Source organism: Triticum urartu, chromosome 7A (genome assembly GCF_056163025.1).
Source record: "Triticum urartu cultivar PI428250 chromosome 7A, HENAU_Tu73, whole genome shotgun sequence".
Classification (NCBI taxonomy): Eukaryota; Viridiplantae; Streptophyta; class Magnoliopsida; order Poales; family Poaceae; genus Triticum; species Triticum urartu.
This window is the reverse complement of record NC_141879.1, coordinates 6,254,179-6,277,829: the sequence shown is the minus strand read 5'-3', so window position 1 is coordinate 6,277,829 and position 23,651 is coordinate 6,254,179. Positions and strand designations below refer to the sequence as shown.

Genomic DNA, 23,651 nt, shown 5'->3' with positions numbered 1-23,651 from the left:
GAGTCGTCGTCGATGGTGGCGTCTGGCTCCTGGGCTCCAACATCTGGTTGCGACAACCAGGTAGAAGGGATAGGGGGAAAAGAGGGAGAAGCAACCGTGAGTACTCATCCAAAGTACTCGCAAGCAAGAAGCTACACTACATATGCATGGGTAAATGTGTAAAGGGCCATATCGGTGGACTAAACTGCAGAAAGCCAGAATAAGAGGGGGATAGCTAATCCTTTCGAAGACTACGCTTCTGGCAACCTCCGTCTTGCAGCATGCAGAAGAGAATAGGCTGAAGTCCTCCAAGTAGCATCGCATAGCATAATCCTAACCGATGATCCTCCCCTCATCGCCCTGTGAGAGAGCAATCACCGGTTGTATCTGGCACTTGGAAGGGTGTGTTTTATTAAGTATCCAGTTCTAGTTGTCATAAGGTCAAGGTACAACTCCAAGTCGTCCTGTTACCGAAGATCACGGCTATTCGAATAGATTAACTTCCCTGCAGGGGTGCACCACATACCCCAACACGCTCGATCCCATTTGGCCGGACACACTTTCCTGGGTCATGCCCGGCCTCGGAAGATCAACACGTCGTAGCCCCACCTAGGCACAACAGAGAGGTCAGCACGCCGGTCTAAACCTAAGCGCACAGGGGTCTGGGCCCATCGCCCTTAGCACACCTGCACGTTGCGTGGGCGGCCGGAAGCAGACCTAGCCTAGTGGCGTTCCAGTCCAATCCAGCGCGCGCCGCTCCGTCGCTGACGTCAAGAAGGCTTCGGCTGATACCACGACGCCGGGATACCCATAACTACTCCCGCGTAGATGGTTAGTGCGTATAGACCAAATGGCCAGACTCAGATCAAATACCCAGATCTCGTTAAGCGTGTTAAGTATCCGCGAACGCCGACCAGGGCCAGGCCCACCTCTCTCCTAGGTGGTCGGAACCTGCCCTGTCGCTCCGCCTCAAGATCCACACAGAGGGCCGTTGGGACAAAGGTCCTTTCAGCCCCCAATCCGTGAATCACTCGCGGGTGCTCCTCAAGCCGACCCGTCTTTAGTCACCATATGTATCCTGTAGAAAGTATGTAGTAATATACCCGTGATCACCTCCCTAGTGATCACGGCCCAGTAGTATAGCATGGCAGACGGACAAGAGTGTAGGGCCACTGATGGAACACTAGCATCCTATACTAAGCAGTAGGATAGCAGGTAAAGGTAACAACAGTAGTAGCAAGGACATGCTATGCAGCAGTATAGGATTAACTGTAAGCAGTAACATGCTACACTACGCTAATGCAAGCAGTATAGAGAAGAGTACGCGATATCTGGTGATCAAAGGGGGGGCTTGCCTGGTTGTTCTGGCAAGAGAGAGGGGTCGTCAACTCCGTAGTCGTACTGGGCAGCAGCAGCGTCGGTCTCGTAGTCTACCGGAAAGAAGTAACGGAGGGGGAACAAAATAAATAACAGAGCAATCAAATGTAACACAAAGCAAGAAGCGGCAATACGTTGCTAGGGGTGACCTAACGCAGGGATAGGTGATATCGGCGAAGGGGGGAAACATCCGGGAAAGTATCCCCGGAGTTCCGCGTTTTCGGACAGATGAACCGGAGGTGAAATGTTGCAGGTTCACTATGCTAGGGACGCGTGGCGGACGAACGGGCTGCGTATCCGAATTCGTCTCGTCGTTCTGAGCAACTTTCATGTATAAAATATTTTCATCCGAATTACGGATTAAAAGATATGATTTTCTAAAGATTTAAATCATTTTTAGGATTTATTTAATTAATTAAATCAACATTATCCAGAATAGTGTTTGCTGACGTCAGCATGACGTCAGTGGTTGACCTGGTCAACCTGACTTGTGGGTCCCATTCGTCATTGACTGATTAGTCTAACTAGGGTTTAATTAAACTATCTACTTAATTAGATTAATTAAACAAGATTAATTAACTTAATCAATTCATTAACTATTTTAATTATTAATTAATTATTTATATATTTATTTTTATTTCGTTTTCTTTTTGTCCTCAGGGGCGTGGGCCCTGTTTGTCATTGGCCTAGAGGCCAAACAGGGCGCGAGCGACGGGTTATCGGGCGGGGGCACGGGCGCTCGCCCAGCAGGGTCGTCGAGGCCATGGCCTCGGCCGATGGCGGCCGCGTAGGGCGGCGTGCGGGGGGGGGGGGGGGGGAGGGGGAACGGGGCGAGCGGCCGCGTGCAGAGGCGCGGGGCGCGTGTGCGGTGGCGAAGGCGCACCCCCGGCGCGGCGAGGGGAAGGCGGAGATGGCCGCGGGGCGAGGCGCCGAGGTGGGGCGCAGGCAGCGCGCGGGCCGCAACAGCAGCGGACAGAGCACCGCCGGCGGGCGCGGGCGCATGCACTGGGTGCATCCGGCGCGTGGGTCAGGTGGCAACGTCGAGCGTCGGACGAGGTCGTGGCACACGGGGTAGAGAGGAGACGAGGAGGGTGCGGCCCTCACCGGCGTTGGCGAGCAGAGGTGGCGGCGAGGCTCGATGTGGTCCGGCGGGGAGGAGGACGGGGACGGTTCGGCAACGGTGGCGGGGAGGCAGTCCGACGGGGAGGAGATGAGGAGGTCCGGTGGGGAGGTCCGGCGACGGCGAGGCCTTCGTGCGGTGATGGTGGCGTACGGCGAGGTCCAGCGACGGTGATGAGGTGGCGGGGCTGCGCCGGAATGGCGTCAGGGGCACGGGGCCGGGCCCTTGAGCGAGGGCAGGCGGCGACGGCGGGGGTTGGCGCGGCGGCGACGGAGGGGGGGGCCCTTCCGGTCCAGGAAAGGGGGAGGGGGTGAGGACGACGGCGAGCGACGGGCGGGGCGGCGCCGGTGATGCGTCGGGGAGGCGGCGATGGGTTCGGGCCCGATCCCGATTGGATCGAGGGGGGGAGTGGGGGCGAGAGGAGAGGTGGGGGGCTGTCGGTTAGGGTTTGGGGGAGGGAGTGGATAAGGAGGGGGTAGCGGGGTGGGCCGGCCGGCTGGGCCTGGGGGTGTTGGCCCAGTTGGGCCACGGCCCGGGGGAGTTTGCTCTTATTTTTGTTTTCTGTTTTCTATTTTGTATTTTCTTTATTTTCCTCTTTTCTTTTCTATTTTATTTTTGTTTCCTATTATTTTAGGTTCTGTAAAAATATATACTTTGCATCTAATTTTAACATTTCAATTTAGTCCACCGCCACAAAAGTCTAGACCCCAATTAATTTGGTTGGATATTTTATCAATCTGTAAAGGCATTTAAATAATCAGGTTTGCTAATATTAAATCATTTTAGTGCATTAAAACACATAATAAAAGTGTGGTTCCTTCACAAATATTTGGTAAGGATTATTTGCCACAAACCGAACATTTTGGTTTTAATGTTTCAAAAGTTTTGTTGTTTGCCTTTCTTTCAAATTTGAATTTAGATCGGTTCTGAACTAACGCGAGATTAACGACAGTAACTTTGATGACTTGGCATCATTAACATGTGATTACTATAGCCTAATTATCCGGGCGTCACACAACCTCTGCTTTTGCTCTGTTTTCGTAACTCTTCTTTGCCTGTAGTTAACCTCCTCTACTCCTCTGCTTTGCTCTATTTTCTCAACTCTGAATATTTCCCGTTGGTTGCTCTGTTGTAGCTTGAGGTTTCATGCATCTGGTTGACTCGACTTGGGGCCTGACAATCTTCCTCCTTCTTAACACGGAATCGACGGAGATGCTGCCTGCCTCCTCACGTTAATGGAGGCTGCTAGATATCCTCTGTTTGTTTTTGTTAGCAGGGAGAATACACACTAGACTGTGTGATATTTAGATACAGCGCCGAATCGACGTCATCAGGCACCATAGCTAGGTGCAAACCCAACAATTACAGATCAAGCAGCGACGACTCCACTCGAGCCTTACGACCGGATGCCGCCAACGCCTGCAACCTAGTACTAGAAAATACTGGTAGGGAACAGGTTACCTATCAAATTGACAGGATGCCAGCATGCAGATATATCAATGCGGTGTTGCCATCTCCAGGGCAGGGGTATGGACAATCGAATCTTCAAGCACAGCAAAGCTTGGACCAGAGATACTATGGCACAGACAAATTCAGTAACTTAACCTTATTAATGGTTACTAGTTTGGCACGGATTGTTTCCACGGATTGCATCGACAGCCGGATTCTTCTTCTGTAGTTATTGTTCCTGGTAACACTCTGTTAGTCTAGCAGCCCTGCCCTGTTTGTATGGTCCACTGTTCAACCTGCAGCGGCGGCTACTGCTGCTGATGCGTGCAAAAACGCAGGCTCGGCCAGTAAGGAACAGGAGAAGATCGGCAGTTGGGTTACCGTCTCTCAAGTAGCAACATGTTACTGATCGGCCGGAATGACACTCACAGCATTTCAAGGTAGATTATCGGCTCAAACTTGGTACAATTGCAAATTGGAGTACTGGTATAATCAAGAAAGAACTCATCACAGTAATAATATTTCTTGTTCCACCAACCAAACACAAATCAAGCTTAGCTTATTTTTTTTTTCAAAAAGGGGGGACTCCCCGGCCTCTGCATCAGAACGGTGCATACGGCCAACTTTATTAAAAAGCAAAGAGGTTCAAACAAAGGTCTTAAGGTCCAAAGAAAGCAAAGAGAAGCTCACAAAGAGCCTACAATAAGGTAACCATAGCGCCACAAATCAAGCTTAGCTTATGGTTCAACAATCACAAACACACACCACACAAGGTTGCGCCGCTGGGCACAACCATTTTTATTACAAGCCAACACGATTAAGCCAGCCAGCCAGCATGTACACCAGGCTGGAGCTAGTGAAACTAGACAAGCAAGCAATCCAGTTCTGCTTGCTTGAGAATCATACACCAATCCAATCAAATCTAATCAAGCATGCCCACATCAGTATCCTGCTGAAGAAGGCGCACTATTTATTTATTCCTCCATGCACTGATAAGCGTAAGCAGGTGGAACGAATTAGACTACCATATTATGTTACAGAAATCTGATAGTATGCTACAGAAATTTTTGGTCATAAGGCTATTCAGGAGCTGCTCTGAGATGATAATGGGGACGTAGATAGTTGTGTTAAGTGTTTAGCTTCAGTAAGTAGACCTAATTAGTTATTTTTCCCCTTGTAGAAGTAGACCCAAATCTATGCGTTTATAGTGCTTCAGAAACAGTAAAGCCCTTATTCCTTTTGCACCCTGTTTCCAAATAGTTGTAGAGTGTGACTAGTTCAATTTTTTTCTGTTTGTTCAATTTCTGAAGTTGGTTTAGACTATAAGGAACGCGCGTTACCAGTTTCTAATGATGAATTGGATCCTCAGGTGGTGCTGGGTGTGCCAGACAGACCGCTATGGTATATGAGTTCTAATGACGGAATATGGACTCCGTCTCCTGAAGATGATGAAATTCTACCAACAAGTTTCTCCTCCCGGTACTTTTGCTTCTAGTAAATGAGTTTGTTTCCATGTATCCCGGTTTGGTGGGTTCTCTGCCATAACAAAGGTCACCAAGTAATGTATGTTGTCATATAGTAGTATTTGGTCCTGGTCGACATTGACATGTCTGAATTTCATAAAACTTTACGATGGTCCTTTATTCAGTTACAGTTACAGGATCATCTATTTGTACGTTGTTGGCGCTGTTATATGTTCCTACATTTTTGCAGAGTGTTTTGTGTGTAGAGTGTATCTGTTCGTTTGGTTTCCGAATGAACCAAGCAATCATCTACTCCCTCCGTCCCATAATGTAAGAAGTTTTGCCAAAAAACATCTTACATTATGGGACGGAGGGAGTATGATCTATCGAGAATGGATGATGTATAGAAGCTACTGTATTATGCATGGAGAGATCGGCAGCCTCTTATATATTCCTATGTCTGAACTAAGAATTGGCACAACAAGTGGATGTCTTCTGAAAGAAAAGAAAAAATGGAGACTGCTTTGCTCCAGCGACTTCATCTTCCTCCTCCTGAACAGAACAAAGGACGGAGGGAGACGCTGATGGCGATGCTATTCTTTTTCTTTGGGCGATTTGGTATTCTTTTTTGGTGGCTCTGTTTTCTCAACTCTGCTCTGTCCTGTAGTTAGCTTGCTCTGCTTTTGCTCTGTTTTCTCAACTCTGAATACCTCTCTGTATCTTGAGGTTTCAGAGATGTTGCCTGCATCCTCGTGCTAAGGGCGGGTGCTATCTATCCTATCCTTCATTTTAGTAAGGAATACATACTGTGTGATGTTTAGGCGACGAATTATAAGTCACAAAAAGGATGTCATTGGATGCACAGTTCAAACAACTTTCCGATGATATATTTTTGATGACATATAACCCAAATTTTGTTCACCATAATTATAAATCAAAATTGGACATGAAAAACGAAGTGGCCTTGTACAAAAACAAAGGGAATACTAAAATTATTGCTCTGTGAAATATACCTGAATAGTCTTTCACTTCTTAATTTGTTCTGCCTACTTCCATACTTGACCATTAAATGTTCATGAATTTTAAGAAGTATATTCTGTTTTCTCTTCAGGCCGAATTACCCTTGCAAATATATGGGAGCCAGCAAGCAGAGAATCTCGTGATAACAATATTTGGGAGATAGTGAAAGCTTCTTTTGGCATTCTGTTTGCCAAGTCTACTCTGCAGGTATGCTGGGATTTGATTTCTGAACACCCCTTTCTTACCAGTAGGTGATGATATAAAATGTCCATTTATGATTGTGAAGTATTCTCCATGTTGTGTGGAAAAGAGAGGGTATAGTAGTTTGTGTTCATCTCATAAATGCTTGAGCATTATTATAGAACTGGCTAGTCTTACATATGGGTAGTATGCACCTTGGATAATGAGGCATAGGAACTATGGGAGGCTCATAAGCTACAGAAATATTAATTTATCAAAATACTCTGCAATGAAGATATATAATTCCATTTTCTTAATTGCCAGGAACCTGCATTCAAAGAACTGATCATACTTTATTCTGATGATTCTGCTCAAAGTAATGAGAGGGAGAGCTATGAGATGCAGATGCTGCCGCCACAGTTGAAAAATTATGAGAAAATACACATCCCGGATCTGCCAGTAAGTGCATCATTCTCGTGGAGGCATTTTTTGTTTACCTACATCTACAATACAATGCTCACAATCCTTATCTATTATGGTATATTAAAATAGGAAAATTGGCCAAAATTTTTGATGCAGATTTCAGTACTGATATTGCATCCAAAAGCATATGCACTATTCAGAATATATTTAGTAGCATGGTACTTTCTGTTTTGAGAAAATACAAGAGAAATGCATATTTTCTGCGTTAAGAGAATATTTGCCAAATATAATAGTAACTACCATATGACCTTGTCTGCAGGTGGTTTTTCCTCACAAAAAGTTATCCTTCCGCATCCTTGATACAGTAATTCCCTCTTGAACCTTTTTCTTTCTCTTTTCATTTCCTTTCCTGCATTTTGGTTTGTTGATACCATTTTCCTTAATACAGGTAAGGCTGGATATAGCTACAGTAATAGGATTGTTGGCATATGTTGTCAACTACAAATTTGAGAGTTTAGCCTCATCTCCGTAAGTATGTAATTTGCATCAGTAATGTTAGGGAATTCTTTCTCATTTTCACAAAACAAGTAACATTGTTTGCATTTCTTCCATGGTATGTAAATATGTAATGCAGGTCTGCTTTCCTTCTTGATCTAGCTGCTTTTACTGCACTTGCAATACTGTGTTCCGTGTGACGCTGGGCTACAAACAGACCAGGGATAGATACCAGGTTGATTATTTATGTTGCTCTATATTTGCATAATGATGAAATTCTTTATATGGTTCAGTTTGCAAAGTGTGGTATATATAGATTTCAAGTATTTTTCAGTACGACAGAGGATTGTTTATTTGACATCAATACCTCCTATCCAGCTTCTGGTCAATAAGACGCTCTATGAGAAGACATTAGCAAGTGGCTTTGGTTCAGTTTACTTTCTTCTAGATGATTCCGAGCAACAGCAGGTAACAAATTCAGTAGACATTCAAAACCATAAATTTTGGCGCATTTCACTCAGTTGAGTAAGGAAACTTCCTCGCCATCTCTTTTTGTACAGTATAAGGAAGCACTATTGGCATATGCTATGTTACTCGGCAGAAATAAGTATTCCTTGTCACATTTAGTATGCCTTGCTGCTTTTAGTGCTCGAGACTTGTCACATTTAATTTACAGAATCCTTGGCCTGATACCATCCGTGCAGGTGTCTTCTCGCGCAAGCATCAGAGATATGTGCGAGCAGTTTATGTATGAGAAATTTAATACAAAGGTTGGGAGTCGACACCTTCTATTCATGTATTCTGCGGTTGTCGTGAAATCATTAAGCATGGTTCTGATATCCTTTTAGATTGAAATGCCTATCGACAAAGCTATGGAGACGCTGCTGCGGTTGGGTCTGGTGGTCGAGCTGTCAACTAACGGCAGCTCCTCCTCTGTAATAGCTCTTCCCTGTCCAGACGCTTACGAGATCCTCAAAGGCCGCTGGGATAGTCTGCTGGAACATAAGACATAACATGGTTAGTAAACATTGATGAACTCTAAGCATAGCATAGCTCTTTGGCAGACGTGTAGTAACCAAGTACACGAACGTGTGATGGAGAATGATCTTTGAACAGCGGTGATTCATGCTATATGTTCTGCAGGGTGACGAAACCTCGCTATCGAGTTCCGTTCATACAGCGGAAGCCGAAATTACAGTGTAATCAAGTGTTATAGTGATGGGAACCGCTGCTGATTTTGCTTGATCTCTCCAAGGTGTACACTGGAGAAGTTGAAGGAAACATGCACTACCGAAATTCCAAAAAGAATAGATGCTTCTGGATTTCGAACCTTGAGCCAACGAAGTATAGCAGTTGTTGATAGACAATATGATATTTTTCTCTCTCTCCAACTCATGTGATGTGGAGACGAGTGGGATTCTCTAGGATCTGAATTTGTGCATAAGCTCTGCTCAGTCCAAGATTTGTATATAATTTTGATGTATATATATTTATTCGGAGAATGTTCGGCGTCCAATACACGCCACAAAGGGGATTCAACTGGGAATTACACACGGTTTCGCCAGGTGATAGATGATCTAGTTCCTTTCTTCTCTGTTGAGAACAGAGGTTAAGCACCTGTCTGGCGATGCTAATTGGCGGTCACCAGCCAGATAGTTCCTCAGCGGCCCAATTCCAACAAGGTGTTATTTCCTTTTTGAAAAAGTCTCCATTGGTCGAACTTTCCATTCACTTCCTTTTGGAAAATCCGGCTCCAACTTTCTGAATTTCTAGAAATTTGGAAATTTCAAAACTTTCAGTAATTCAGACCAAGGAATTTGGAACTTTTAGAAAATTTCAAACTTCTATAATCTCAAAACTGTCCATTTTAAAAAAATAAAATAAAAAATCTTGGTGCCCTGCACCCTCCTGGTTTGGGCGGGTGACCGTGGGCCATGCTCAAGAAGGCAGGAACGAATCACGCTCCTGGCCATCCAAAATGAGGAGGTAGACATTGCCAACCCCAAAATCCTGCTAGTCTTCTGAATTTCCAGAAAGTGGAAACAATTCAACCTGCGCCAAAAGGAAAGTGATTGCCTCTTCCTCTCTGAGTATCATTCAGATGGGAATGTCCAAAATGTGCACTGGAGAAGTTGAAGGAAATATACTCTTCTGAATTTCCAGAAGAAAAGAGACTCTTCTGAACTTCTGTTTTCAAGGGAAAACAGTAACTATCCTATTGCATGTATAGGAGGTCCCCTCTGCTACATTACATGGAGGAGTCGTACATGGATGAGTCTCCGGCACATTAAGCGCTAGCAAGAGTACCCAGTGTTTTGGTCTAAAAAAATAATATAGAAGGTTAGTATTTAAAAACAATTCGGTAATTTCGAAATTTAAGAAGAAAAAAAGTCTGAAAATGTTCAAAAATTTACTTTTTTAAATATGTCAGAAATTTTTAAAATAAATAAATAAATAAATATTTTCAATATTATTTTGTACATTTATAACTTATTTCACGTTTTAAAAGTCTGAACATTTCCAAAAATTGCTCCAACCTTTTAGAAAATGTTAACGCTTAAATTTTGGTCATGTTTTCAAGATAATGTTCGGAAATTTCAAAAAAAGTTTGCAAGTGGTTTCAAAAAATGTTTGCATTTTTAGAAAGAAAATGCTAAGGTTTTTTTTTGAAAAAATTCTCAAGTTTCAGAAACTTCTCACTTTTTGAAATAACTAATATCTTTGTTTTGGAAGGAAAATGGCAAAAAACCAAATTGACAGCTGATTCTGGTAGAACAAAAACACAGAAAATGGCTTTCGCAAAAAAGAAAGAAAAAAAACCATAAAATGGGTGCTCGCTTGCTCGTAATATGTGGCGGCCCAATCAAAGGAGGGGGAGGGGGCATCGCTCTGTGCAATTGACTGACATTTTGTTGCGCAGAGCGATCAATAGGACCTCCCGCTCCGTGCTTCTCGCCAAGGGCATGTCAAGGCCACCCTGGAGCCACCCGACGATGGGACCCGGAGCCAGGCAGGGCCGAGCCAAGTAATCATCGACCCAGTCAACCGCCAAGTGGACAAGGTGTGACGAGGAGCTGCGCAGCGATTGGCCAAGGGGTGCCAACTGGCAACCACTACATATAGTCTAGTGTGTGTGTGTGTGTGGAGGGGGTATGAAATTGTACACGACTTGTATTGGAGCTGATCTCCAGAACACTCGCCTTCCTTCCTAAACAATCGATCCCCTTCTTCCTCCTCCTTCCCGGCTCTCTCCCTCTCCAACCCAGATCTACCGGAGTGAGGCACGTTACATCTGGTATCAGAGGTCCAGTCCATCGATATTTTGACCGCATACCCCAAGCCCCGCTACCAAACCAAGCAAGCACTCAAGACGGCGGCGATGGAGGAGCATCTCGCTGCGCTCATCAAGTCGGTCAACGACGGCAGAGCGGCCAGCGAGGCCTGATTCGACGCGATCCAGACGTCGTTGGAGCTTTGGCGACCGACGGTGTCCCATCTCCAGCAGCAAGTGGATGAGCTGCGTACCCAAGTGGGGCGCATCGCCCTTCACCCGACTCTGGCGACGCCTCCGGATTCGATCCCGGAGGGCGACGCGGTGGTGCGACCGGCGGCGACAACAGATGCGAATGCCTCCGACCACCACGGGCCACCAGGCCGCGGCGAGATCGACAACACCGGGGGTCAGACATATGGCGTGGTCACCACCCATGTGCTACCTCCGGTCAAGGTTACGATCCTGACCGGCACATCCTCCTCCCTCACCAACCGTACGACAGCGATCGAACCGCTCGCACCACACTCCACCCTCTTAGTTGGTCCTTGCCCAAGTTGGATTTCCCTCCCTTCGATGGAGAAAATCCCCAATTCTGGAAAACCCGTTGTGAGAAGTATTTTTCAGTCTATGGTGTGCATTCAGATCTATGGGTGCGGGTGGCTACCCTTCACTTCACCGGCAACGCGGCACGCTGGTTGCAATTACATGAGGCACAGAGCGAATCTATGTCGTGGGAGGAATTGTGCGCTGCACTGTGCGGCAAATTTGGCCGAGAGCAATATCAGGCTCACTTGCGCCAGTTCCGCACATTGCGTCAGACAGGCACTGTGCACAACTACATGCTGCAATTCGAGGAACTCATGCACCAGTTACTTGCACATAATTCTTCGTTTGATCCTGTGTTTTTCACCACTCAGTTTTTGGAAGGATTACAACATGAAATTCGAGCTAGTGTAGTTCTTCATCAACCAAAGGACTTGGACTCCGCCTTTTCTTTGGCTTCGATGCAAACTACTGGAGGCGTTGCCGAGGAGGGATTATCGCCGGCAAGAAGGGCCAGTGCAGCGTGGAGGCGCTCGGCCCCTGTTAGCGCTCGGAGCACCACCCGCTCGCGCTGCAGTGCCGGGAGCGCCAGCAGCGGATGAAGACAGGCGCGGCATTGATGCGGCCAACCCACCAGATCGTCCGCGGGCGGGAGAAGATCGAGTCGCCGCGCTCCGCAATTATCGTCGCGCACAGGGCTTGTGCTTCAAATGTGGGGAGCGCTGGGGCCAAGGCCACCAGTGTGCCGCCACGGTCCAATTGCATGTAGTGGAAGAATTGCTGGATCTCCTGCAAGCAGACCACCACTACCAAGAGCAACCGGAGGCAGAATCTGATGATGAGATACTCATGTCCATTTCAAAACTAGCCACTACAGGGCAGATGAGGGAGTCCTAGATTAGGGGGTGTCCGGATGGCCGGACTATACCTTCAGCCGGACTCCAGGACTATGAAGGTACAAGATTGAAGACTCCGTCCCGTGTCCGGAAGGGACTTTCCTTGGTGTGGAAGGCAAGCTTGGCGATGCGGATATTCAGATCTCCTACCATTGTAACTGTCTTTGTGTAACCCTAACCCTCTCCGGTGTCTATATAAACCGGAGGGTTTTTAGTCCGTAGGACAACCTCAACATACAACAATCATACCATAGGCTAGCTTCTAGGGTTTAGCCTCCTTGATCTCGTGGTAGATCTACTCTTGTACTACCCATATCATCAATATTAATCAAGCAGAACGTAGGGTTTTACCTCCATCAAGAGGGCCCGAACCTGGGTAAAACACTGTGTCCCTTGTCTCCTGTTACCATCCGCCTAAACGCACAGTTCGGGACCCCCTAGCCGAGATCCGCCGGTTTTGACACCGACATTGGTGCTTTCATTGAGAGTTCCTCTGTGCCGTCGCAATCAGGAAGGATGCCTCCTCCCGTCTTTAAAGACGGCGCTGTTGCTAAGGGAGCTTTGGCTGTCGGCCAAACTCTCCGGCTAGGTGGTTTTCTTATGACCACCTGTTCGGCTGTTGCGCCGACGGTGACCTCTCGGGTCATCAAAAGCAATCTTCACGTCAGCTCGGAACTCGTCGAGCAGCTAGATCCAATGGAGCTCTCTTCTGTAAACGAGCTCTTGGATCGCATCGCCGCCTTGGGGGTCGCTACGGATTACGACCCCCAACATACACCATCTCCTCTATAAAAATGGATTTTTATAGAAGCATAGGCGCATCGCGAGAAAGATTTCTCTATGTCAATTCAAAACAGAACAAACGGACGACTGAATCCTATAAACGAAATTCTTTTGAGAAGAGCTTGCGCCTATGCTTCTATAAAAATCACCTATGTGGAACGGATGCTTCTACTTGGTCATCATAGACCAGCAAATCCATTTGAGAGCTGTCTTTCTTTGATGGTAGTGTCCTTTCTTCACGCTCACCATCTCTGCAGAGCTTAACAAGATAATCCACGCCAACAACCAAAGCCAATAAGCCTTCGCTCAGAAGCTCTTTATTCATCTAAGCTTTTAGTAACATTAGCTGTCATCAATAGGGTGGAACGCATTAACCAGTAGAAACCTTGCTTCAAGGTAGATTCTTACATGTTTGGAGTTTTGTCTGGATCCAGGTACCTCAACTATTGGCCTTACATGGCCTGACATGGGTATTCCCTCTTTCTAGTCCCACTCTTCTCCAACAGAGCTCCCTCACTGAGCGAGCATTCGGCATTCCTAGTATGCTCCACTCATTCTACGCCAAGCACCCAATCACGGGATCAGAATCCCACTCTAGATCATACCTTTCACGAAAGAAAAGGACAGGCAGCCGCTGCTAAACAAAGATCTCCATCTCTTGACTCCGTCAATCAATCTTACCTTATAGGGCACAAAGGTATATTTACCATACGAGATGTGTGCACCTACTAAAGGGAATAGAAAGATCTTGGGCACGAATACTCCACTTTTCACGAAAGACATAGATTCACCAATGATTGGTTGGACTAAATACTACATTTATTTGCTCAGAAGAAGGAAAGTTGGCTGTGAGAATGATTTCTCGTACGTAGTCTTTCCTAGGACCATTCCAACAGGATGCTCAGAGGTGGGTGGAGAAAAAGCTCAAAAGGCATACTTCCTGCGCTTTCAGAGGATCTAAATCAGTCTTCATCCTTTCGCTTTTCAAAGCCCCTTGCAATAAATATGTAAATTCGTTTCGCAGAAATTCAGAGATTTTCGATCTCCTCGAAATAAAATGAGTTCGATCAGCAACACCGGTCTCCGCAGCACCAGGATAAAGACCTTCTTTTTACCCATAACCTTTCTCTGCAGCATTGGAACCAAGATCGGGCTTGGCATAGTTACGAGGTTCCCGTTCTATTTAACTAACACTAACTGAAGCTAACCGGAAGCTTTCTTCTCATGCGACTCTTGGATCGAAAAGAGGTTGCTGGACTGGACCACGGCTGAAACTGCCAGGCACGGACTAAAAGCTTTTATCAGGGATTCCCGAGTCAAACGACTACCATACATAGCATAGAGCTGGAAGCTGCACTAGTGTACAGAGAAGACTGGATGTGAACACGGGCGGACATTGGCTATGTATGGGGCACTCACTAATCACTATTAGCAGGAAACAACTAGCAGAAAGAAAGATGAACACACTTTCACTCCTTGCTCTTCAGCACGTACTCACACGAGGGACTCTCAAATCTCTATTTCAGACCATAATCTTTCGATCCCTTTACCGAAGTGATTGATAGGAGGGCTAAAAAATCATAGGGCTTCTTCTATTTTTAGTGTGAACTCACTTCTATTCTATATCAAGATAGGGGCTTCAGTACTTGGCTGACCGCCCGGTGGAAGACCTGGTTCTACCACACAAGGGCAGCTTTCATAGTCCAGGATTATTTTCCTCATATGTAATTTCACCTCAATGTGGAAATGTCCGATCTTATTCCAAAATAGAAGGTCTTCATGAAGGTCTGTCTTGTTTCAGGAATATAGGTACCGAAGTTCAATAGCGGTAGGTACCAAGGAGAAGACGAGTCAGGGCCGATTGACAAGACTAGCTAGGCTGACCTTCCAGCCATACTCCATCCAATATCGAACGGAAGTGCTAAAGGTTTCATGTGATGCTGACCTCAATGAACCAGACCTCGAGAATTCGTTCATCCCTTCGCTCCGAGGATTGGTCGAGTACTTGGCCACATGCATGAGTAGGCCTGTTGCCGGGATGTCCCATTAAAAAGGCAGGTCCCATATTTGAAATACAAAAATAAGATCAGATAGCGCTCAAGAGGTTTTTCTCCATACGAGAAATCCTTCACTCGCAGGGAATTCAAATAGATGTGTTGAAGATCATCAAAGAAAGGAAAAAGACTGAATTCGATCCATCTCCTCCCTTTTCTTTAAACACTCTTCAGGAACTTCCCCCATATTGCTATCAATGTCTTCATGTCGCACGACCTCTTAACATTACACCACTGAATCCCCAATCCTTTGCTTGCTGTGCAGTGACAGTACCAATATCCACTAATCGTTGTTTCCAGATACGGTTGCCGGTTGACATCTCTTCTAATTCGTCGATACGAGAAGCAAATTGTTGTGTGGAGGAATCAATATCTCGACATAAGCCAAGAGGCAGATCTTGTGCCACTCCACCAGGTCGTATGAAACTGGCATGCATCCTGGCTCCCGGGACTCTTTCATAGAATTCCAACAATTTCTCCCGCTCCTCAAAAGCCCAAAGGAACGGAGTTGATGCTCCCACATCCATAGCATGAGTAGTTGAAGCAAGTGAATGATTTGAAATTCGAGTTATTTCACAGAATAACACTCTTATATATTGAGCTCATAATGGTACCTCACAATTCAAAAGTCTCTCTACGGCTGAAGAATGAGCGTGTTCTTGGGCCATCGTAGAAACATAGATAGGGTCAACGACGGAACGAACAACGAAACTTTACGACAGCTTTTTCGTACACGTTCACTTGCATCACATACACAAGTGCTCTCTGAACCGTGCAATAAGGTCACACATAACACGGCTCTCCCACTGGAGTTACCTTAGCCCCGGGCCATGCTATTCCATGATATTGGAAAAATTTGAATAATTATTATCATCGTCTTGAAAGCTGGGCGCCTTTTGAATATGAGTGGGGCTCCTAGTCTAGGCGGCGCCTTCGTGGAGCCAAACCGAAGGAAGAGCAAAAGGGCAAGGCCACACCCGGCTTCGAATAGGAGGGGGGCTTAGCTCTGGATCCCGCCTGCTTGCAGAAATGAATGGATCAGAAAGGGGGCTGGGTTCTATTTCCGGGCCAGGCAGGAGGTGAAGGCCAGAAGAAGAAGAGAAGTGCGCCTTCCCGGTAAGGAAGAGGATAAAAAGGTGCTGTCATCTATCTCGACCTGTTTCCCGAGGCGTTGGAAATGAAGACCGGCTCAGAGAATCACTGGTGTGCTTTCTCTCCCCCATCGTTTCGCCAACAAAGAAGTCATCCTTGACTTGACTATTGACCATTCCATCCCTACCGAGCCGCCTCTTCGAAGTATTTACCTCTGCCTTTCTTTTTTGAGAACATACCCTTCAAATCAAAAAGAAAAAAAGAAAGAAAAGTTCCTTGTCTGTGATTTAATCGGCCCTAAGGGAGTTTACTCGACCCATTCTCCAGTCTCCCGCACTGCTCAAGTGTGCGACTCCGTATGAGGACCTCCTTCCCTTTTGCTCTGCCCACTCTCCGTTCACACGGTTATCAAAGCGGAGGAAGGGCGGGCAGCAGGTACCATGAGCCCTCTGTCCCACACATCTATCAAGAAGCAAGTGTAGTTCACCGGTTCCACCGAATGCTCCTATCTCTCGGCAAAGATCGTGTGAGTGTGCACTTATGCTTCGGATGCTTCGCCATGGAATAGATCGATTCAGTTCCCCTTCTTTTCCGGTGCACTCGCTTTGTATCTCCGACACACAAGGAAGGACGCGGTGGGAAGAAAGCTGCCCTAGCCTCTGTCCGGTCGATCATTCCGCTGGCATCTTGCATTCACGCCTCCGTTTGACTGCCGCTCGGGAATGTAGTTGTAGATACGTGAGTCTTAGTGGGTCGTTGGCTCCACCTCTTATCTCCTTCTACGACATGTTGTAGTCGTCGCCATATTCAATATGTCACTTAGTCATATCTGCCTCGCAGCGGGTCAGCACCTCCGAAAGAAAGGGAGGGAGGACTTCATTCAGTGACTCCGCGATCGCCCTCTAAACAATCAAAATAAGGTAAAGCTTGAAGATAAGTTTTGTACTCGATTAATTTCTCAGTCCCTCTAGTCGGGTGGGCACCGGCCGGCCGGATCCCCCTGAAAACCGTACGTGCGGGTCTCCCCGCATGCGGCTCACGCCATTTGAGGTGGCCCAGCCCAGCATTCATTCGCAAATCCTGTAGTGAAATTGAGACTGCTCGACCTCGGAAGCTAATTCGCGTGTAGGCAGCGCTGTCTTAATACCGTTGATTGTATCTATTCATTGATACATTGGCTCGCTCCCCCCTCTTTTTTCAAGAATGAATGAGCCGCTCGGACCTTCCATTTCCGTCAAATGACCCGGCTTCCCCTGGCTCTTCCACCGTCCGGGCTCCCTTTCCTCCCTATGGTCCCCCGGCGCAGGCCCACCACGCTTCGCGCCTGCGGCGTTTTCGCTAGACGGTCTTTGCTAGTAGTGCCATCCTCCCCGCAGGCTGTCTGTATGGGTGGGTTGTCCCTTGCTGCTACGTTCTGTTAGGCGCTATGAATTACAGGAAATTCAGTGGTTGACTTGGACAGCAGGCGGATTACACGTTCCACTGTGCCGAGATGTGAGGTGCAGGTGGTGATGATCACCCCGGGGTATGCGCTAGTGCCCTTGACGGGCACTCCAGGACCCGCCTACGCTCGTGAAAACCCAGGTCGGTCCTCCGACCAGATGTGTGGATAACGAGGCCACCTTCACAACCTTCTCCCTTCTATCTTTATCCAAAGTCAGGTAGGGCGGTTCGCTTGAGGTTGACTCTAATTACAAGCCTAATTTGGAACCACATGTTCTGACTTCTCTTCTGAGAAAATGGGGTGGATCATCTTCAAAAGCAACTCTGCAAGCAAAAGCCGCCTCACAAGCGCATACCTTTCTCCCTTGGAGCAGAAGTCGTCGTACTCCACTTCAAGATGCTCCTTGGTGGTCGCTCTCCGAAGCAACGTCGCTTGAATACGAGACACATCACTCCTCAAGCACGTTTCGAGCAAGCAAGACAACACTAGGTTCTATGACTCCGAGTTAAAGAGCGAGTATTCTCCAAGGTGACATTGTCCTCAAAAAGGTCGTGTATCCATAGTCCCAAAGCAAGCTCCGCCTAAAATGGGAAGTGTTGCATCGTGTCACAGTCCTAGGATCCAGAGCTCACCGCCTGTCCTCCATGGAAGGTTCCTCCTGCAGCTTCTGATTGTACAAGCAAGGCACACACAAGTCCAACTATGTATGATTACAGGGCATCAACCCCACTGATCATCCCACGGGCGAATCGTTGTTTAAGCACGAAAATGGAATAAGAAAGTAAGTTCTGATATCGTAGTGCTCGCGCGCCTACGTGTACTACTAACGGATTCAAGAACCGGTGCTCCCTCCGAGAGTAAGTCACTCCAGTGGAATCAGCAGATACCGGGTCCTAGTTCCCTAAGTGGTTACCCGCTTGTGTTCCTTTATATGACCACTAGAGCCGGTAGAGGATCAAACGGAGGTAGAACTTAGCAATCCAGCCTACTCACCCGACTCGGTCCACCCTTATGCGAGGTTTGGGTCTCCTACGAGACGTGGTATGTAGGCAATCTCCTACTATGCGTTTTTCATCCCACTCCCTCTATCAACATAAGTAAATGTGCATAAAAGAAATACAACTGCTCAGTCAAATCTCTATGCGCCAATACATGGAAAGATCAAAGCCTCGCGGGACACGTAAAGAGACCTACCCACCACCCTTGTGCGTGCGAACCTAACAAGAGATGCTGATGCCAGCTACACCACGCTTTCTTTCTGACCGACCTGACGTTCCGAGGAAAGAAGGAATGGTTGTATGCATGCGCCGGACGCCTATAAAAAAGTAAAAGAAACCATGGATGGGGAGAAAGAAATCCCTACTTACTTGACAGGTTTCCGGGTCTCAGAAACATAGAAAGGATTTCACAAATAGGATAAATGTCCAGTGAGGACATCTCCTTGCTTGCTTTTTCATTGACTGATTCTAGTGGCTGGCCCAGTGAGAGAATTACCAGTGTCTGTCATTAGACTTTATCTTTCCATGGTGAACTCATTTGTTGTTGAAAATCGGCTGGCTGGATTGACCTTTGGGATTGAGTCACTCGTACATTGAATCAGAGTATTTCATACAACTCTTACTTAACAGACTTAGTGGACTGATTGATTGTTTCTTAGTTAGGATTTTCTATTCCTCCTAGCTTGCGAAATTCCCCTCTGCACTTGCAACTTTAATAAGAAGTAGTAGATGGGAGCAAGGGCTCGGCTGGTGAGTAGTAGGAGTAAGGGCCCGACTAGTGAGAACTAGCTTATACTATCTTTCTGGTGTAAGAGCATCTCGCTTATACTTTCGGAGATCTCTCTCGTAATTCGTAGATCTAAAAGCCTAATCTAGAAAAGGGTTTTTCTCAGAGCCATAAGTCCAAATAATAAGTCCAAATTCCGCAAGAGCTTGACAAGTAATCTTTCCTACACAACTCATCGGCGGTGTGACCTTCTTGACTTTTATCTTCGATTCAACCTTGGTATTCTCCTTTCTGAAACTTACTAAGACTATTGAAAGCTTTTTCAATGATTCAAAAAAGCATCCCTAGTATAAGAAGCTGTACCTGACCTACTCCTACTATAGTATTAGAAAAAATAAGAAGCTTTCAAAACACCACTACTATATCTAATATGCCCCGCCAGACCAAGAGTGAGGAGCTTGACTGAACCTCTGAGAGAGCTATTAGTACCTTCTTCCTGAAGAGTAGTAGCCTTCATTCATAGCTTGACCAACTCGTTCATACGCTAGTCCGCTATGAATTTCTAGTCAGGTTGCTATTCCCTTCTATGGAAGGCTTTTGACCACTATCATACATGAGTTTTTTTCGCCCTTATTTTTAGAACTCATATAATACTGCTGCCCTTTCACTTGCTTCTACCTTTTCACAAGAATTAAGATAGTGTCCTCCCTGAATTGAGAAAGAAGAGAGAATACCTATGTGCTGCTATGCCTATGGTCCAGAATTGCTATCCGTGCGACCTTGGTCTTTGATTGTATAAAAAATACATACTAAGCAAGTAAGCCTGCCTAAAAGCATTTCTTTTTTACACCTCTTCTCTCGATTTGAAGAGATTACACATTACTGCGAACAAACTTATTCACTCTTCGAAGCCCCCACCACCTTCTTTCTTTGAGCTGAGCACTTTACTTCGGCTGTGGTCATTGCCTACCGGTAAACTCCCATACTTCCTTCTTTTGTTCGAGGGAGGCCATACATCTTCCTTCTTTGGTTGGATCCAGGTCAGAAAGTTATAGGAAGGTTGTGTGCACAAACAAGTCTGAATTAAGAAGAAGGGGAGCGAGCAGTACACTACCCATTTGGGTATTGGCAAATCACAGTCATACTTCTTAGAGCGGGTTGGAGCACCAGCACCTTAAGCTGCACAAGTATCTTAGTAAGATAGACACCGATTAAGAATCCGAGAAGTCTAGATTATGGAGACTCTCTAAGTTTTTCTCTGATTTCCTGTGTCTGTACTACTTCACTTTAGACCCGGCATATTGTATGTATCCTTCGCCCTTATTTTATGTTCAGAGAATCTGCCTTCACCCTTCAGAGAAAACATGGTGGCCGGAATCAAGGTATGTAGATTAATAGAGTAGCTCTTACTTTTTGAATATATCATTAATCAAAACTTGGTTCTCATGGATGAAGTGTTTGAGTAGACAAAAGAAGAAGAAGCTGCTACACGAAGTGAAAACCGGTGCTAAGAGCAGGATATTCTTATCTATGAGAGAGAACTGCTTGGCCCATGATGAGAGAGAACTGGTAGAGAAGTGCTAAAAGTAAGTGTAAGTTAACGAGCATGAACCTCCTCGTTGAGCAGCCGCCTGAGCTTTCTCTTTGTTTAGAATTGAAAGAGAAGTTTTTGGTAGTGGGGTGCGTGGTGTATTAAAAGTGGATATAGACCCCGGACAAGAAAGCCTTTTCTTAAGCACAAATGCGGTACTATTTTTAGCAAGAAATCTCTTCTACAATAGGCGGTCTGATCAATCCAAAATATTGAGGCTGGATTGAGATTTCTCTCTAAATCAAACCGGATTGGAATGCAGGTATAAACCAGCAGCAACCAATAGAGGAGTCAGCCGGTTATGATGCAGCAATAGGTAGACCACTCAGAGACTGAATACAGCTAACATTAGCAGCAAGTGCACCATCACTAACAGGAATCGTAATGGTCTCAAGCATGTGCTTCCTTTCTTCTTGAAGGACCTTGTTTTAAACTTTCTTAATGTCAGGAAGTAGAAGTACGGTGAAATAGATCGAGTATCAAGCCTATTAGTGTGTAAGGGTTTCAATGCAGACTTTGATGGGGATCAAATGGATCTTTCTGGAATTGACTTTTGAAAGCCATCAACCAGAGAACGAAGAATCACTGTGTCCGCCGCAAGAGCAAGAGAAGAGAAAGGACACGACCTCTAAGCGAGTGCGAGGCGAGATCTGCGAAACCATTTTGATGCATCCAACGGGCAGCAGTATTGAGGCGACGTGGCCTACCTGAGTGTAGTCACCACAATTTGAGAGTCCATCATAATTTTTTCCCTCACCTTATTCTGCTGAGCTCTATTCTCCTCCGCAATTCTCTTCTCGTTCGCATGAGCAAAATTCAGAGAACTAGTTATTTTCCTCTTGTGCCCTTACAATTGGTTCCGCTTTGCTCCGCATCATCTGGAATCTCGCGCGATTCGTCTCGAGATAAAGATACCTTACAATTAAAATCATCTTCTTCCCGTTGCTATTTCTTTTCACACGCCTCGCTTCATACGGAGTACCTGATATCATCTACCACTCTTTCCAATCTTGCCCTCATCGAACTGGTCGACTCAAAATCTGCCCCAGCTTTACCATCGGCCTTCGATTTCATTTCTTCGCTTTTATAGAGCTTTTCCTTTTACCTAATGCCGGCTACCGACAACTCTTGCTATCCAATCCTGACCCAATGTACTCCATACTGAGGGGTATGGCGCATACCCATACCCATGACCAACCTGTAAGGTGTTCCCTAGTGAACTGAATTTCTGGGAACATCAATAGAAAAATGACTGTGCACTCTAATTTGGTAGAGAAATATATTACAACATTGTTTAGCTGTCTATACTCTGACTCTGCATTCAAATAGGGGTCAAAATGCTTGGTGTCCAACCAGATATCCACAGAGAATAGTCACTATTAGTTTACCATTTTCTAGTACATATTTATAAACCAATTGCATCTTTGGTAACTCTGAAATTACTTGAATCAGTATTGCTATGAGATCCCCTCTCCAGTACTGCATGTTCCCTTGCCGCTCTAGTTGGTTTACTCCCAGAGACATGATTAGTACCACCAGAGCTTGAATCAATCAATCCATCCCCAACTCCTACATCAGAAACAACAGTGAGAAAAAACTCTTCCATTCTATCTATGGTAGATAAAGGAGCTTCAAAGCCGTAGCCATCCTCATGGCCTTTTCACCCTACAGCCGTTGCACTTTTTCTATTAAATGAAATAGTTCGTTTTCTCGCTCTTAACTCGAAAGTACTAACTAAATAGGGGCACGGAGAAATAAAGAAGTGTGGGGGAGAAGTAGCCAAGCTCACTCCCTTCCATTCCTGCTCTATAGTAGGGGTTATGTCCCCCTTTCCTAGTGAGAGCAATACGCAATGCTGCTACGAATAGAGATAGTGCCCTATCCACTGCAAAACGGTACTCTGCTTTAACCACACGGTATGGCTCCCTCATTTCAAACCAAGCTGTAGACCGAGTAGGAAACAGCTAAAGGTTCCGGTCCAAAGGTAAGAAGATCCGTTGGTTGGAAATCCGTATCAATTGTTACTGGTTCTCCCGTTCTTGGTACTGGGTCATGTGACTCTAAAGCCCCAACTAGGCTAGATCGAGATCTTGGTCCTTGCTAGGCTTACTCGCGTAAATAACCCCCATGTCTTAGGTGTTCTCGGGGGTAAGCGAGTCAGTACAATCGGTTGCACAACCGTCCAGTCCATATCATAATTGTCATAATCAATCATGTCAGTAGGTGGCATACTTGCCTGCTCAAGTCCATCTACTATGGATGTGGGCTTGGACCAAGCCATCCCCAAACACTGAACCGGATCTTGAAAACGGGACTGAACTGAATCCGACTTCTTGGTAGCCCAGTGGCTTTTGGTCCCCATCGGAAAGTGCTGAATGGATTGCTCCTTGCCCAACGACAAAAAGAAAGAAATTTAGGAGAGGATTGATAGGTTTAAGCATTCAGGGCTGGTCGCTCTTATGGATACCTGTGAGCTAGAGTCGGGAATCAAAAAGGAGACAATGGAAGCCGTACAGATCTAGTTGGGAATGCTGTTCATGCAGTGGAGAGCGTGAATGACCAGCCCTTGAGGCGCGAGTAGACTTATCATATAGAAAGGAAAGAGATAAGCGGAGGGAGGATGGTTTGATGATAGCCAAGATCTCCATCTCATTTGTCACTCTCGTATTCTTAATAGGAATCGGCAAGCAGATACAACCACTAGGCCATTGCCATTCGACTAGTCTATCAGAGTATCCTACGA

The 23,651-nt window shown here is 46.0% G+C and overlaps 1 protein-coding gene and 2 pseudogenes across 1 annotated transcript in view; all 3 read left to right on the top strand.

Moving 5' to 3' along the window:
- Nucleotides 1-2,266: 2,266 nt before the first annotated feature.
- Nucleotides 2,267-8,519, top strand: LOC147956772 (uncharacterized; annotated as a pseudogene).
- Nucleotides 8,520-11,132: 2,613 nt separating this feature from the next.
- Nucleotides 11,133-23,651, top strand: part of LOC147956770 (uncharacterized) — a 32,388-nt gene continuing 19,869 nt past the window's right edge. The window contains exons 1-2 of the mRNA XM_087531448.1: nucleotides 11,133-11,233; nucleotides 11,755-12,201. Coding sequence (XP_087387574.1) covers nucleotides 11,133-11,233; nucleotides 11,755-12,201 — 548 coding nt within the window. The remainder of the gene's footprint in view (nucleotides 11,234-11,754; nucleotides 12,202-23,651) is intronic.
- LOC147956771 (uncharacterized) lies at nucleotides 16,354-17,082 on the top strand (annotated as a pseudogene).